The 17,294-nt window shown below is 34.4% G+C and overlaps 1 protein-coding gene across 6 annotated transcripts in view; it reads left to right on the forward strand.

Moving 5' to 3' along the window:
• The first annotated feature begins 919 nt into the window (after positions 1-919).
• The window catches only part of LOC112098551 (disease resistance protein RGA2-like), a 29,130-nt gene continuing 12,755 nt past the window's right edge, over positions 920-17,294 (forward strand). The window contains exons 1-12 of one of the 6 annotated variants that reach the window (XM_024185148.1): positions 920-3,989; positions 4,792-4,853; positions 5,084-5,262; positions 5,366-5,392; positions 5,473-5,594; positions 5,707-6,180; positions 6,382-6,492; positions 6,756-6,849; positions 7,288-7,442; positions 7,537-7,869; positions 8,013-8,177; positions 8,673-9,263. In XM_024185148.1, the coding sequence (XP_024040916.1) occupies positions 1,024-3,975 (2,952 nt within the window). In that variant the 5' untranslated portion in view covers positions 920-1,023 and the 3' untranslated portion in view covers positions 3,976-3,989; positions 4,792-4,853; positions 5,084-5,262; ... (7 more) ...; positions 8,013-8,177; positions 8,673-9,263. Of the gene's footprint in view, positions 3,990-4,791; positions 4,854-5,083; positions 5,263-5,365; positions 5,393-5,472; positions 5,595-5,706; positions 6,181-6,381; positions 6,493-6,755; positions 7,443-7,536; positions 7,870-8,012; positions 8,178-8,672; positions 9,264-17,294 lie in introns of those variants that run through there. The other 5 variants (XM_024185152.1, XM_024185150.1, XM_024185147.1 and 2 more) reach the window with 5 other exon arrangements.

Consider the following 17,294-nt stretch of genomic DNA (forward strand, 5'->3'; position numbering starts at 1 on the left):
ATCTCATTGGCAGGCCGGCCAAGACAGTAATCATCCATTTCATCTTATGAATTATTGAAGACACGTAGCTGTTCGACGCCTGCACTTTTCAAATCTGAAGAGCAATTAGACAATATTTCTATTTCAAATTGGGGCCACACTCCAAAAACATTGCAATAATTCTCTGTTTTATACCTAATATTGCGCAATCAGATAGAAAAAAGGGTCGGCTGCATGATTTTTCCAACTTTTGTTTTATTTTTTCTCTTTTCCACGGGCATGGGCCCCGACCACCACAAAATAATTTGAGAATGTTATATTTAACAATTCTCTTTTTGTCGTGACATAATGGACTAAAACGGAATCACAACTTTTTCAAATGACCAAATGGCTTCGCCCAACGTGATAATAAAAGGCCATATAGATGAGAAATGGATCCATACGTTAAAGCTATATTGAAACATATAATAAATAAATAGTCAGGAGATGATTTTTATCAAAAATTTCACTCGCACGGTCCCGACCAAATACAAATTTGTGATGATATTCATAATGAATTTATACAATTAGGCGAAATTACTCTATATAGTTCCATCGATATATATTATATCATTAAAAATATACTAATATTTATAATAAAAAAAATTTATGACTATTCTAAATCGACTGTATTATATGTGAACTCACAAGATTCATCGATAGATTGCACTGAGCTTTTTGTTGCAGTTTACAAATATTTTGTTACTAATTATCTTAAGAGCGGCAAGTAACTAAATACAAATGTAAGAAATTTTACAAGTGCTGATGCTGTGTACTCCGCAGAAAGCTAGCCCACGACGGTGACTCCTGTGGGGACTCCTTCAATTTGCAGCACAAATTGACATTGACTTGAGGGTAAAAATTAAAATATCTCCAATTAGTATAAGAAGAATCCAAACATGCTTGAATGAACATTCTCTCAGAATACATAAAACCTACTTTTCTCAGAGCATTTTAGCAGCAAGAAAAGCAATTGCATCATTTACCATTTGATCTAATATCAGAATGGCTCATGCGCTCGTTTCCTCTCTCTTGGACCAGCTGAATTCCATTGCTCAAGATCAGGTGAAAGAAAAGTGGAGGCTTGTGACGGGTGTCGAACAAGAAGTGGGAAAGCTTACCACCAATCTTCAAGCCATTCAAGCTGTGCTGGAAGATGCAGAGCAGAGGCAAATGAAGCAGGACAAAGCTGTTACTTTTTGGCTAGATCAGCTCAGAGACGCATCCTACGACATGGAAGATGTGTTGGAAGAGTGGATCACTGAAACACGGAAATTGCAGCTTGATGAGCGAGGCGATGATGATGATGATGATAACGACAGTGCTTTTGTTACTTTTTTGACGAAGGTATGTTCCTTCTTTCCTGTTGCCTCAAACTGCTTTGGTGGTTTCAAACAACTCAGCCTTCGTCATGATATTGCTGTCAAGATTAGAGAAATCAGTGAAAAGCTAGATGTTATTGCCAGACAAAAAGATAGTTTCAAATTTGTTGAGAATGTGAGTAACAATGTTAGGAAACCAGAGCGAGTGCGAACCACCTCCTTGATTGATGAGGGAGAGGTTTTTGGTAGAGTTGATGAGAAAAGTGAGCTATTAAGCAAGTTGTTGGGTGAAAGTAGTGAACAACACCCTCATATCATCTCACTGGTTGGGTTCGGGGGTATAGGTAAAACCACTCTTGCACAACTAGCCTATAATAATGATGAGGTGAAAAGAAATTTTGAAAAAGTTATATGGGTGTGTGTATCAGACACTTTTGAGGAGGTTAGGGTGGCCAAAGCAATCATTGAAGGTCTAGGCGAGTCAAAAGAAGCTTCTGATTTAAGCGAATTCCAATCTCTTATGAGCCATATCTATAGATCAATTGGAGGAAAAAAAATTTTTCTTGTCTTAGATGATGTATGGGATGGGGATTCCAATAAATGGGATCCATTCTTCTTTTGTCTAAAGAATGGTCTCCACGGAAGTAAAATTTTGGTTACCACACGTAATGAGTCAATTGCACGTATGATGGGAACAACAGAGTCAGATACTATCTCCATTGAACAACTGGCTGAAGAGGAATGCTGGTTGTTTTTCAAGCAGTTAGCATTTTTTGGTCGCTGTTTCGAGGATTGTGAAAAATTAGAACCAATCGGGCGAAAAATTGCATGCAAGTGCAAAGGCCTGCCTCTTGCTGCAAAGGTAATAGGGAATCTCTTGCGCTCTAAAATTACAGTAAAAGAGTGGCAAAGAATTTTAGATAGTGAAATGTGGAAAGTAGAAGAGATTGGGCAAGGTCTTTTGGCTCCTTTGTTGTTGAGTTATAACGATTTGCCCTCCAATTCGATGGTAAAACGGTGTTTCTCATATTGTGCTGTCTTTTCAAAAGACTACAGTATGAACAAAGAAGAATTGATTAGTTTGTGGATGGCTCAAGGTTACTTTAACGTAGAAGAAGACGAAGAAATGGAGATGATTGGAGAAGAGTATTTCAACATCTTGGCAACACGCTCTTTCTTTCAAGAGATTGAAAAAGATGAGGATGATGATGATTTTATGAGCTGTAAGATGCATGACATAGTACATGATTTTGCCCAATTTGTATGTAGAAAAGAATGTTTGTGGCTAGAAATTGATGGTAACAAAGAATCAGTCATAAATTCTTTTGATGACAAAGTCCGTCACCTAGGATTAAATTTTGAAGGAGGCGCTCCACTTCCTATGTCCATTCATGGACTTAATAGATTGCGGACCCTCCTAATTGATGATGGAAGTTTTCTCTATCCATCTCTTCATAGTAGCATCCTTCCGGGGTTATTTAGTAAATTGGCGTGTTTAAGGGCATTAGTTATAAGGCAATCGTCCTCATTTTCTGATCCTAGCCCATATTTGATTACAGAAATTCCAGAAAATGTTGGAAAATTGATACATTTAAAATATCTTAATTTGTCTAAATTATGTATAGAGAGACTGCCTGAGACTTTGTGTGAATTATATAATTTACAAAAGCTAGATATTAGGGGTTGCGTATATCTTAGAGAATTGCCTGCGGGGATTGGGAAGTTAATGAACATGAGGAGTTTACTGAATGGTGAAACTGATTCGTTGAAGTACCTACCAATAGGGATTTCTAGATTGACCAGCCTTCGAACATTAGAAAAGTTTGTTGTGGGTGGAGGTGTTGATGGTGGCGGCACGTGTAGGCTTGAATCTCTGAAAAATCTTCAACTCCGTGGTAAATGTTGTATAGAAGGGCTGAGTAATGTGTCGCATGTAGATGAGGCTGAGAGGTTACAACTTTACAATAAGAAAAACCTCCTTCGTTTGTATCTTGAGTTTGGTGGAGCCGTAGATGGGGAAGGCGAAGCAGGGAGGAGGAAGAACAATGAGAAAGATAAACAACTTCTTGAAGCCTTACAACCGCCTTTGAATGTAGAGGAGTTAAGGATTATATTCTACGGAGGCAACATTTTTCCCAAATGGTTGACTTCACTAACCAACCTAAGGGATTTAATACTTTTCTTCTGCGTTAACTGTGAGCATTTGCCTCCTTTAGGAAAATTGCCTCTGGAAGAACTCGGACTATTGAACTTGAAAAGTGTAAAAAGAGTGGGAAATGAGTTTTTGGGAATAGAAGAAAGCACTGAGGATGATCCATCTTCATCTTCATCGTCATCATCAGTTATTGCCTTCCCCAAATTGAAATATCTCGAAATTTGGGGAATGGAAGAATTGGAAAAGTGGAATTACAGGATTACAAGAAAGGGAAACATCTCCATCATGCCACGTCTTTCTGCCTTGTCGATTTGTGATTGCCCCAAATTAAAGGTGCTGCCGGATTACATTCTTCAAACAACGACACTGCAGGAATTGAGGATTGAGGACTGCCCTATTCTAGAAGAACGTTACAGAGAGGGGAAAGGAGAAGACTGGCATAAGATTTCTCACATTCCCCACATCAAGTGGTCGCCGTAAGATATCACTCGCCGGTAATTCCTCCTCCTCTGATTTACTTCGTTATTGCTTGTAATGAAATTAATGAAAATAATTATATTTTGAATTAAAATTCTATATTATTATTATTTCTCTCCTCGAATGGTTGAAATTTCACTCGCCCCGTAAATTCTCGAATGGTTGCAATTACTATCACCCGCCGGTAATTTCTCTCCTCTGTTTTACTTCAACCATTAATTTAATGGGTCACTCTATGATGTTGTTATAAAAATTATAGAATCAATCATGGTATAAATATGTACTGTTAGATTTAATCAATGGTTCATGAAGTTAAAAGTTAATTAGGATAATATTTTAAATTCAATTATTTAAAATTTAAACTTCCTAGTTATTAAATCTATTAAACTTGTTTTATCAAAGCTAAATAATTAAAAAAAAAGTATAGTCTGTTGAAATTTCTATATTTTCTTTTAAAAAACATGTAGTCTTTTGTAAAATTTCATACAACATCATAGAAAACCTAACGTATTTTATTTTTTAATGCACGAAAATTTGTTATGTGTAACTTCCTGAGAGACAAAATCTCTGTGATGCATTTGCAGTAATGTTGAAAACTAAATTATCAATTTTATCTTGTATAATGATAATCGTGTTTTTTTATATATAATTTATGTGACATTAATTCTTTAAAGTAATTGTGTAATTGTTTTTAGTAGTACATTAGCCCACTTTGTTTTATTTCATACGAGTTTAATAATGTTCGCCAGGGATTCGAGGAAATGTCAGAACTACACTAAGAATTCACAGGTCCAAGCTAATTTAGTTTTAATGATGCAGGTAGGAGAGCAAGACTAAGAAAATGAAAAGTTTAGCCAAAAGATTACTAAAATGTTCTGCTGGTAATTCACTTGCCTTGTTTAATAGAATTTCATTTCCATCTTCTTCTATTGATATCTTGTTGTGAATAAACAAGAACATAGAAGTAAATAATTGAAACGCAGAGAAGTAAAGATATATCAAAATTCGCTATTATGATGATGTTAAAGCAAGCTCAAGCATTGCATTTTTATTTTATTTAATTTATAGAATTTTCATTTCCACCTGCATTGCATTTTTACTTCATTTTTAGGTTGACGTTGAAGACTCTTATGGAGAACATTGGAGTAACCAAGGATTATTACTGTGGTTATTGTGCAACGTTTGGTTGCTGGACTTTGAAGAAGGAAGTGATGGCCGGGTCTGCTCTGTTTCAATTGAGGATGGATAGCTGCCTGAAAGACATGATGATTATTATTGCATGATGTTTAGGTGCTAAGATCATCATTTCTATCTTGCTTCATTCTTGGAATCATTTATCCTATATAAACATATTGAATTGTGCTAATATTATCACTTGTGTCAATGGAGGCAGGAATTTGGTGCTGAAACTATTATGCAGGTAACCACACTTGATAATTTACACAAATTTGCGTTGTCAGAATATCCTTTAATATTCATTGTGTTTCTTTGTGTTATCAGGTTATCATGGTATATAGAGTATCATTTTCAAGGATTTGTAAGAGCTTTCGCAGTAAAGTTAGTCATCACCACCTTGTGCAATTGCACATACATTCATAGTACTTCAATATTAGATTTTCAAGGTTTGTATGTTTAGTTGAGATTAAAATGTTTAGTCACTCATTCTTAATCTTTTCTGATTTTCAAGTTCTTTAGGGCCATAAACAGTTTTTCCAACTCATTCTTATTTTTTAGGTTGATTTCGAGTACTCTGTGGAGAACATTGGTGAGACAAAGGATTAGACTGGCGATGGAACTGCTGCCTCTGCTGTTATTGTGCAAGGTTTGATCACTGGACCTTGAACAAGAAAGCCTTACACGCATTCTGTAATTCAAGCGTTCTCTAAAACGAACGAGCAGTAGAAGGAATAGTATGACCGGATCTGCTCTATTTTAATTGAAAATCTCTGTGATGTTGACGAGCTTAAAGTAGTTGATGCTTTTTGAAAATTGTTATTACGAATGAATTCATTCCTGAAGACGAGTAGCTAATGATTGTTAAGGCTTATTTTCTTAAAGTTCCTTTCTTAACAAATGTTTCAATGCTGGCTGTAGTAACATTTTCATATCTTGCATCTCTCGGGTGCATCATGTTCGCGGGTTTGAAAAAGCATTTTTGGTAAAGTTTCAAAGGTTGTACAACGGCTGTGAAAAGGCATATTCAATTCGGTACGTTTTGGTGTGGTCTCCTAATGCTAATATCATATTTTGTATAGCAATTAAAATTTAGGTATACAATCTTAATATGCAATAAATCATTGTGTACAAAGTTTTCTATTAATTATATGGTGACTGAAATTTTAATTATAATTTTAATTATCATATCAATCTTAAATTTTTTTGTAACTCTTTTTTACTTTGCTTGTACAGAGTACCTGTTTTGGCTGATATGTCTAGTTCGTAGAAATTCATTTCCACTGGTTTCCATTTGCTTTAGCACAAACAGAAACAGAGCTCTGGGGAAAAGTTTGACTTCTTGTGGTATTATGCCGTTGTTTCTTCATTCATCATATTATTCGAATTCATGCTCTCATTCAGAGGGTGAAGCCTTTTCTAGGCTGCTTTGTAGCCAAATTTTTACGCCATTGATGCATGACTGTCATTTAGATTTTCCAAATAACTGCTAGATTAGAGAAGAATAAGAAGATATTGTTAAAAGGGTATTTAATTAGCGCCCTCTGAATTTAGTTGCCAATAATGCATTGAAATAGTCGGGGAAAGTTATTTTCTTAATTAAATTACAGGTGATAAGATGCTGCTTCAATTTTGCAAGCATCTCGTATTGCGAAGATTTTGCCCACATGAGATCCCACTATTCTTGACATCAGGGTAACGCAGGTCAAATTTTAGTATCAATATATATCTTCTTCTTTACTGTTCTGCCTCTAAATATTAAACTTTAGGCAAGTTGTTTTTGTTTGTGTAAGTTATCAGGTTCAGGATACTAAGCAGCTTAATTGTTCGCCACACCTAGTATGAATGATGGCCAGGAACATTAATTGTTCACAAGCCAATTTGATTAGTGTTAGATTTTTTGCCTTCCTTCGAAAGATATCATCATCAAATTTGAGTTGAGAATATTTGAAGAGAATTTTGTTTTGAGAGTTTCACTGTAGTGAATTTTGGGTTTGCGTTTGAGCACACACAAAGGATGCACTAAATATAACAAAAGTATATTTCTACTTCTTGTGGTTATTTTAATTTTGTTTCTCGTGTCATCATATTTGATTAATTCGTTCGAATTCACACTCACACATTTCCATGAATAATTGTTAGGCTGGTGGAGATATTTTTAAAAGGGCATTAACCTACCTTATGGAATTGGAAAGTTATTATTTCTTGAAAGCAGGCAGCATCTTCGTTGCGTAGGCTTTCCCCACTTGATAAGATGCTGACATTGTTACCGGCCCCTTAATTATTTATTAACTCAGGTATTTATTATCAAGTACATCATCTTATTCAACATTTTGGCTATATATAAAGATTATAATTTCTAACAGTTGTTTCGGATTCTTGTGTACTCAGGTTAATAGGGCAAATGTCAGAATGAAGACTGTTCAGTTTAACCCGTATAGCAAGGATGATAGCGGTGAGGAAGATTGTTGGCAAGCCAAATAGAGCCCTCCATTTTGAGAAATATCATCCGCATATTTGAATTGTTGAGCATGTGAAGTGAACCTTCTTATGGAAATACCTTCCTGTTTGACTTGCAAAATACATTACAAAAGCTCCCAAACAGTATATTTGAACAGAGTTACCCATTTTGAGAATTTTGACTCCCAAACAAGACTGCAGAGTTGTGTATGGTGGGATTAGCTGCAGGAGCAGTGCAAGATTCTTTGTCAAACTATCTGGCTGGTAAAAAGACTGTTGCCAAACTTCCTTTTCATTCCTTTGTTCACTTACTCGTTATAAATAAAGTAAAATTAGAATATTGTTCCGTTTACTGTCTAAGCCGGTCTAACATTTGTTTAATTTGGGCAATTTTTAATGCCTGACAGGTTATCTGTGACAAACCCATCTGTGAGTACTAATGTGCTTGGTTATGGTGCTTTCATTGGACTACATGCAAACATGAGATATCAGCTATTGTGTGGATTTGATAGAGACGTCGCCAACCATTTTGAAGTTATTGGAGTAGCAATGTTGTTAAGCACGGCTTTGAGGTCTCTCCCACCCTCTTTTACGTATTTGTCAATGATCGACATCTCTATATATACATTGATACACCAAATTACTCTTGTTTTAATGTTTTGTTTGTTGAACTTTGACTGGGTTATTTGTTTATTTGTCTCATATGATGTTAATGCGGTTCCTATAAAAGTGGATATAGATCTATCACCTCAAAGTCTGATTTCAACTTTCCTTCACTTAATCAACTAGCATCCTTTCCAAGTCCAGATACTTACCAATAGTGAGACTTTGCTACGGAAGTACAATTTCTCTTGTTTTACAGTTAAATATGTAAGAATAGTTTCAAATTTACAGAATTCTGATATAGTTCTCTAAGGAAATGCAGGTGGTGAATATGGTTCCAACTTTTAATAGGCTTTAATAGGCCCATTTGTTCAGCCACAGTGATTGCGGTCTAAATTCTTCTTTACTGTCTGTATGTGTTGGAGTTTGTCTATTGTCCAACTTCTCCAATGGATTCCATGCAGGGTTTTGGATGTCTAATTAGGAGAAAGATCGACAGATGACCTTTTGAAGAAGGCTTACACAACAGGCCATCTCAGGATGTCATGGCTCAGCACAAAAGTGCCCAGGTGGTTACTGAGCAAGATAGAGAGAGAAGTTTTTTCTTCTTCAGGCTACCTTCCGCAGCTGTGGCATACATGAACTAAGTAGCTACGCGATCAACAGAAAGTTAGTGACGTGACTTGGGGATCGAGGGATTGATACCAAAGAATGCCATTTTTCTGAGCTTGGGCTCCTTGGCTTCAAACAAAACAGTGTTGACTCTATTGAAGGGGAAATAGGGGCAACTAAAGCTCGAAGAAAGAGGATAGTCCGGAGGAAGGTGACTGCATAAATTTCTTGGAGTTAATGTAGTCAATTGCCCAATTTTGCTGCCTGTCGAAGAGACACAGCATGGAAGTCCTCATCAAACTCTGAGACACCTAAGAACTAGTAGGAGGTGGTGGTATTCTCCATATTTCCTGACAAGTATAGTTAATTTTGTTTTAGCTATGAATTGTTTCCTAGATAATAATAATTGCCTTGTTCCTTTGGAGTCTTATTTACTCTCCGTAACTCAGTTCAATTTTGCAAATTCTATTTCAGATTTCTTATATAGTGTGTCTTTGTTACTTTTGTGATGCCTTTTTTATCGCAAGTTTCCATTTGAAGTATCCGATATTCTTTACAGACTAATTATCTAATGATTATTTTATACAAAAAAAATCATAACTTTAATCAATTGATCATACTCAACTTAGGTCTTGTTTGATGTTACTAGCTGTTGTTAAAATAAAAAAAGCTGAAATTTGACAATGTGTAATAAATGTAAGACTTTTAAATAATAATTTTTAATACAATTAATAAAGATATTATAAGTTTTTTTATTATAATAAAATATGAGATCAAATCAAATTAATTTTTAAGTTACAATAGCAAATATTTACCAAAACTGTTTAATTATGTAGCTTAAAAAGTATAGTTCTCCAACCTCAACATTATATAGGGATTTTCCAGACTCTACCAGACTTTAGTTGTACTCACTCGATCATGCAAATCCATACTCAATGTGCTTGGCCATACAAGATGTTACTCAACTTTAACAAGTCTTACTCAAACTTTGCATGTTTGGCATGCCGGATGGAATATGATAGTATATGATGTGGTAGAATATTATAGGAATAGTAATAACAAGATTACATGTAGTACTAGGTTACATTTTACGTGATGTGGTATATGAATGGATTATATTACAAATTTTTTTGTTATAATAATTAAAAATTTGAATTATTTTATTATTGAAAAAATGTAATATGTTAAATAACAGTTATTTTTATTAAGTAATTTCTTTGTAATGAATTATACTTTTAAAATATAATCGAAAATTCTTATTACTAAACTAATAAAAAGTTAATTATTTGAGTTATCTCCTAAACTACTTAGCTCACGGGATAAATTCACTTAGTTTAGAACGAAACAGTGGATTTTAGAGCATCACCAAAAGACTCTTCAAATAAGATTTTATTACTTATTTGAAGAACCACATCAACATTTAAAACTCCAAAAAACACTTCAATTAAAACTTTTCAAATAAAAAATGATTCTCTTTCTTCAAATTTGGAGAGTTGCTTTCTCCCTCTTCAATTTATATTTTATTACTTTTTATTAGAGAGAGAAAGAGAAGTGCTTTAATTGCTATTAACTTTTCCTCTAAAAAAAATAATTATTTGATTAAAATAATATTAACTTATTTTTATTTGAAGAGTTTTTTGGCGAGTAGTATATTTTTTACCTTTCTATTTACCACATAAGTAAGTAAATAAATAGTTGAAAAGTAAAATGTATTAAAACTTTGAGTGGGACTACTGGCACCCCTCTAAATACCTTTTAACACCCCTTTAGTTATTTTATAATTTTAACCTTTATTAAAATTACATAATAAGACAATCATGAATTTTACAATTCTAAATACCTCTTAACACCCCTTTCTTTTGTTTTTATTTTATTTTTTTAACATTTCCGAGTTTACTCCAACTGCAAATTAATTTATGAATTATGATCTACATACTATAAATTTAAGTAATGCTACAAGCGACTGTAAATATTAAAATATCAGCAGAAAAATAAAAATATCTTGATTAAGAGACAAAATAAATAGTACCTGAAATTGAAATTCAGCATTTTAAAAATTAAGAAAGTTACTTTTTCATCTTATTTTCTGGTGAGGAATTATCGACATCAGCAACTCATCATCAACAAACTTCAGAGAAGAAACTGAGACCTATGAGGGAAATTAAGAAAAAAGAAGGTAATTATGAAGCAAAGGACGAGCTTAACAATCATCAGAATTATTTTCCCACCGACATGTTTTCCAGTGCCCCAGTTGTCTTTCTCCACAAAGGCACGCAGTCTTTCGAAGAATTCGTGATTCTGCATTTTCAGAAGCTTGTGCTCAACATCTTCATCAGTAAACCAAATTAGCACTTGGCCTTATAATTACACGCATGGTAGCCAAGTGTTTGCAAGGTGTCATTATCAATTACAATGAGTTTAAAGTGCTGGCCATGTGGTGTTTCAATGATTTGCCACATTGAAGTCGAAGTTTCGTGGAGCAAGTTCCCTTTTCCTTTTTTTTTTTCCTTCTCTCTCTCTTTTTTTTCAATAGATGATTAATTGTCTCAAAATCAGTCAAAAATTAAATGGGGTTTATATTAATAAATTTGAATTAAGGATATTTTTATCATTAAAAGGGTGTTAAAAGAATTTTATAATATTTTTAAATATTTTAATAGGGTTAATAAAAAAAAGAGGTGTTGAGAGATATTTAGAGGGGTGCCAATAGTCTCACTCAAAAACTTTTGAAGATGCTCTTACTAACATAATTTTCTCCCATTTCCATAATGTCCGCGTTGAGTGCATGTAATCCACGAGTTTGATTGAGCAGAATAGCCGAAAGTCTAATGATACCCACATCCAACTTTGTCACAAAGGCCTGGACGCCATTCCTTAAGCCCATGTTGTTTCGGTTTTGATGTTGTATTATCATTTCACGGGTTTTGGTGCTCTAGGATTTGGGGATGGTGCTTCAACGCTGTGTTTAATGCGTCCCTTTTGGCACTTTTTGTTAATTTTTATTCCAAGAGCTATGCTAAGAAAAAGAAGCAGGGATGATCAAAGTGTTGTGATTGTTTTGTGTTTTCTTTTTTAATTTATTTGATTTTGGTTAATTATGAATGGTGGTAATTGGTTGAATGCAATTGAAGAGATGCTTTCAATTGCCTAAACTTTGTTTTTTCAATTTTTGTAATAAATGTCATTTGTCACCACATTTTTTTAGTCTCTCCCTTTTAAATTCCCTCACACAAACTTCGGATTTGTATTTTGTAAACTAGTACTTTTCATTTTCGTTAATGTGTTAGCTATTATTATCTACAGTTATGTCATACGACACACATGTCACATTAGCTAAAATTAGATTATGAATTTTGGGCACAGGACCAAGTCCCACCGTTTGGTAGGAAATAAGTGTTGGATCATAAACTTGATCCAAAATAAATAAATTCAAGTCCAACTCATGGAAGATTCCATGAGTAGGTATACTTGGTGAGGTTTGAATTATTTGTGTTAGGTGTGGTAGGTTTTAATGGATGGTGAGAATTTGTGTATTAGTTGAATAAATAGATTGTTGTGATTAGTTTGTTTCATGTTTAAATACCCCCCTCCCCTTTGGTTTAAATATAAAGTGAAGTAACAAAATCTCTAAGGTGTAGAGAGTGAAAAATAAGAGTTGTAATTAGTGAGGAGTGTTATTGAAGAAATAAAATAGTGTGTTTTATTTGTTAATTCTCCAAAAAATGGTATCAGAGCTAGTGTTTGATGCTATATATAGTAATATAGCATATCAAATCGAAGATCTCGACGAGAGGAACGTGACGCCGCAAAAATCATCCCGATCCGAGACTGGACGCGCCCACACATGCCGCCGGAAGCTTTATGTCCTGAAGCTAAGTCGACTCACCGAGTTGAACCAAGCTGAGCCGAACCGAACCAAGCCGAGTCGAGCTGAACCGAATCAAGTCGAACCAAGCCAACTGGAGCTGAATCAATCCGGACCGAACCAAGACTATTAAGCCAACGCTGACCGTTGACCGTTGATTGAAAGTTGACTCGAGTCCTTCCCAAGGTTTTTTGATGTGCCAGATCCATCTGTGCTTTTAGAATCTCCAAATTCTCACTCAATTTATGAGTTATGGAAAATGGTGGTATGATGTCATTTCAAGTTCTACAATTAAAGGGAAGTAAGTTTGACCATTGGAGTATTAAAATGAAGACTCTATTGGGTGCACAGACGTATGGGATGTCATGGAAAAAGGATTTATTGTGCTAGAAAATGAAGCTACTTTAACTGTGGCGCAGAAGGAGAATTTAAAAGACTTGAAGAAGAAAGAGAATAAAGCAAAGTATCTCATCTTTCAATCATTAGAAGAAGATGCTTTTGAAAAGATTGCTGGTACAACCTCCTCAAAAGAAGCATGGGAGAAACTAGAGATCTCTTACAAAGGAGCGGAGCAAGTTAAGAAGGTTCGTCTCCAAACATTATGAGGAGAATTTAAGTCCTTACACATGAAGGCGTCGGAGTCAATTTCTGACTACTTTACTCGGGTTGTGACCGTTTCTAATGAATTAAATAGAAATGGCGAGGAGTTAAAAGAGGTAAGGATCATTGAAAAGATACTTCGATCAGTAGACTTGAAGTTTGACCATATTGTTGTGACAATTGAGGAAACAAGAGATCTAGAGGATATGACGATCGAGCAACTTCAAGAAAGGCTGCAAGCCTATGAAGAAAAACAAAAAAAGAAGCAAGGAATCAAAGAACAACTTCTCAAGATGGAGGTCAATCCAAAGAAAAGAGAAGAAAGCTCCGACAACGGAAGAAGACATATTTATCTCCCATGAAAGCTATACAAAGGAGATTCTAAAAAGGTTCAAGATGAATGATTGCAAGCCTATAAGCACGACAATGGAATGCAGAGTCAAGTTATCCAAACATGATGAAGGGGAAGATATAGATCCAACATTCTTTAAAAGTTTGGTCGGAAGCCTATGTTATTTGACATGCACGAGACTAGATATCTTTTATGTTGTTGGACTTGTGAGCCGATACATGAAGAATCCAAAGACCACCCATTTTAAAGTTGCAAAAAGAATCCTTTGCTACATCAAAGCTACAACTAATTTCGACTTGTTATACTCATTTTCTAATGACTACAAGCTTGTTGGATATAATGATAGTGATTGGGGTGGAGATGTAGATGATTGAAAGAGCACAACATGATTTGTGTTCTTCATGGGAGATACTGCTTTCACATGGATGTCAAAGCAGCAACCAATTGTCACGCTATCCACTTGTGAAGCTGAATATGTAGCTGCCACATCAAGTGCTTGTCATGCAATTTGGCTTAGAAATTTGTTGAAGGAGTTGGGTTTGCCACAAGAAGAGCCAACCAAAATTTATGTTGATAACAAATCAGTAATTGCCCTCTCCAAGAATCCAGTCTTTCATGATCGAAGCAAACACATAGGCACTCGCTATCATTTCATAAGAGAGTGTATTGAAGAAAAGAAGTGCAAGTCAAGTATGTAAAATAACAAGATCAAGCAGTTGATATCTTCACTAAGCCACTCAAGCAAGAAGACTTCGTAAAATTCAGAAGTTTGCTTGGTGTCACAAGATCAAGTTTAAGGGGGGGTGTTGGATCATAAACTTGATCCAAGATGAATAAATTCAAGCTCAACTCATGGAAGGTTCTATGAGTAGGTATGGTTAGTGAGGTTTGAATTATTTGTGTTAGGTGTGGTAGGTGTGGTTGGTGAAGTAGGTGAGTGGTAGGTTTTAATGGATGGTGAGGATTTGTGTATTAGTTGAATAAATGAATGGTTGTGATTATTTTTGTTTCATGTATAAATACCCCCTCTCCCCTTTGGTTTAAATATCAAGTGAAGTAACAAAATCTCTAAGGTGTAGAGAGTGAAAAACAAGAGTTGTAATTAGTGAGGAGTGTGGTTGATAGAATAGAATAGTGTGTTTTTTTGTGTGTTTTGTTTGTTAATTCTCCAACAATAAGGAGCATTAATGAAATATGTTTAATTAAGTAATAATTTGTTATTTTAGAGTGAAAAATAAGGGTAAATTGTATTCTACCCCATATTAGATTGACAAACTTCAATTTACCCCCTAAAAGTACAAAAACTTCAACTTATCTCCAAATACCATTTTCTTCCCGTTAAATTCAACTATCGAAAGCATAAAATTATAGTCTTACATTCTCTTAACAGTCAACTAACGGATAAGGTAATTTCCATAAAACCCAAATGTAGGGGCGGGCAACGGTTTGGTTTAGAAGTTAGGAACCGAATGGTTTGAAAACAAACGAACCGATTGGTTTATATTTGGTTTAGTTTGAACTGACAAACCGATTGGTTCGCTTCAACTTAATTAAAAATACATTTATTTTAAAATATAAATGCTTAAAATATTTTTTTTTTCATTTTTCAGTTTCCTAATCTAAAAATGTTTCATAACCCTAAATCAACAGCCATCTCTCTCAAGTTCGGCGGAGGCACAACAAGCTCTCTCGGTCTCTCCCTCGCAATCTCATGGTGATTGAATTCTTGTGATGTCTCCACTTTTGTTTCTTGTTCTTGTGTGATCGAATTCTCTCTATACACACATACCCCAGCCTCTTGTTCTTTGGCTTAATGGAGTTTCGTTTCTTTTCTCTCAGTTTCTTTCCTGTTGAATTCTCGTGATGTTTCTATTTTTTTCTTGTTTTTTAGACGTGTTTTCGAAATTGGCATAATGCGAACCAAACCCGAACTGAATTTCAAAATCGAATCAAATTGAACCAAACTGAAATTTTTATGTTCGGTTTGGTTCAATTAAAAAATTTGGTATGCATTCGGTTCTCTTTCTTAAGAACCATTTGGTTTTAGTTCAGTTCGGTTTTGGTCTAGAAAAGAACCGAACCGAACCAAAACAAACCATATACTGGCCACCTTGCTCAAATGTTTCAACAAATTTCAATGCACACTTAAACATGTCAATAAAATTCGCTTTGTACCCAAATTGATAATTTTTATTTTTTAATTAGTTAATTTTTAACTGCAGAAGCATAAAAAATTATTTCTTTTTAAAATAAGAAAAATAATTTTTTTTCTAACTTTTTTCCTTTTTTTATTTTCTAGTTAATTTCTTTATCTGGTTCGGTTCATTTTTCCCTTTTTTATTTCTTACTGTTTTCTGCATGTTCTCCACGCTTCAACTTCGCCAAGCATCATAAGGCCACAATAGCCATGCCAGCAATGGTGCAGCAACGTTAACGCCACTGTTCCAAGTCTTGGCCCATCATCTGCTTTTCAACAAACCTTAGCTTCTTCCCAAATTCATCAATGAACCCCAGAACCAGACTAATCATTAAAATTATTAACAACCATTTGCTTGGATCAATGTATGCTTGGCATGTCTATGGGCTTACTTGTTATGGTCGCTGATGGCCTTGGGCTTGCCTGGAATGGTCGCAACGCGCAGCCATGGGCTTGCTTGGAATGCCCGAACCCAGCTGCCAAGGTTTTGCTAGCGTATCCATGGATTTTGCTGGACATGGCAGTGCGAGGCCATGGGTGTTGCCGGGCAATGGACATGGGTTTTGCTGGGCTGATTTGGAATTAACAGTGGCTATGGAGTTGTTAAGTGTGTGAAAGATAAAAAAAAAACGAACCAAGAAGAAGATGAACAGGGAATAGAACGAAGAAGATGAAGAAAGTAGAAGAGAGGGAAAAAATATTTTGCTTTTTTATAAATTTTCGGATTTTTATTTCAAAATTTATAATTTTTGTTTAAATTTGAGAATCTTAAGGGTAAAATTTTCTTTGTAACTATGTAGAAGGAGGTTTTCAGATGGTTTTTGGTTGGGTTAACATGAAATATGCTTGTTTTATGAAATATTATTATTGAGGTTTTGTTTTATTTTCTAAAAGTTAGATTAGAGGATGATTTTCATTAATGACATCCATAAAGTTTGAATTAGTTATATTATAGAAAAATAGGGATTTAAATGATATATCTTTCCAACATAAATATATCAGTAACATAAGTTATTCTATAATTAACAGGGGTATTATCGTATTTTAGTGAGTCAATATTGGTTGATAGTTAAATTTAACAGATTTTAGAGAGTAAATTGAAGTTTTTATTTTTATTTTTGAGTAAATTAAAGTATGTCAATCTCATAAGGGGTTAAAATATAATTTACCCAAAAATTAGTGTTAAAATTTTATAGATGAGTGTATATTAAGATGTTCAAAGTATTAGGACATAATGAATATTATCCTCAACCTCAAGAGAAACATATCAATAAAATATACAAAAATAGAATGCATTAGTACATGTCAATAAGAAGACCAATTAGATCATGTCATATTTGTTATGTGGTTATTTTTAAATTAAGAAAAGGAACAATGATGGTTTTACAAAGTTTGAATATAAAATTTATAATCTAAAATTAATGATAACGTGTTATTAAGCTAATAGAGTAAGAAGTCCC

The sequence above is a fragment of the Citrus clementina genome, unplaced genomic scaffold (genome assembly GCF_000493195.1).
Source record: "Citrus clementina cultivar Clemenules unplaced genomic scaffold, Citrus_clementina_v1.0 scaffold_5, whole genome shotgun sequence".
Lineage (NCBI taxonomy): Eukaryota > Viridiplantae > Streptophyta > Magnoliopsida > Sapindales > Rutaceae > Citrus > Citrus x clementina.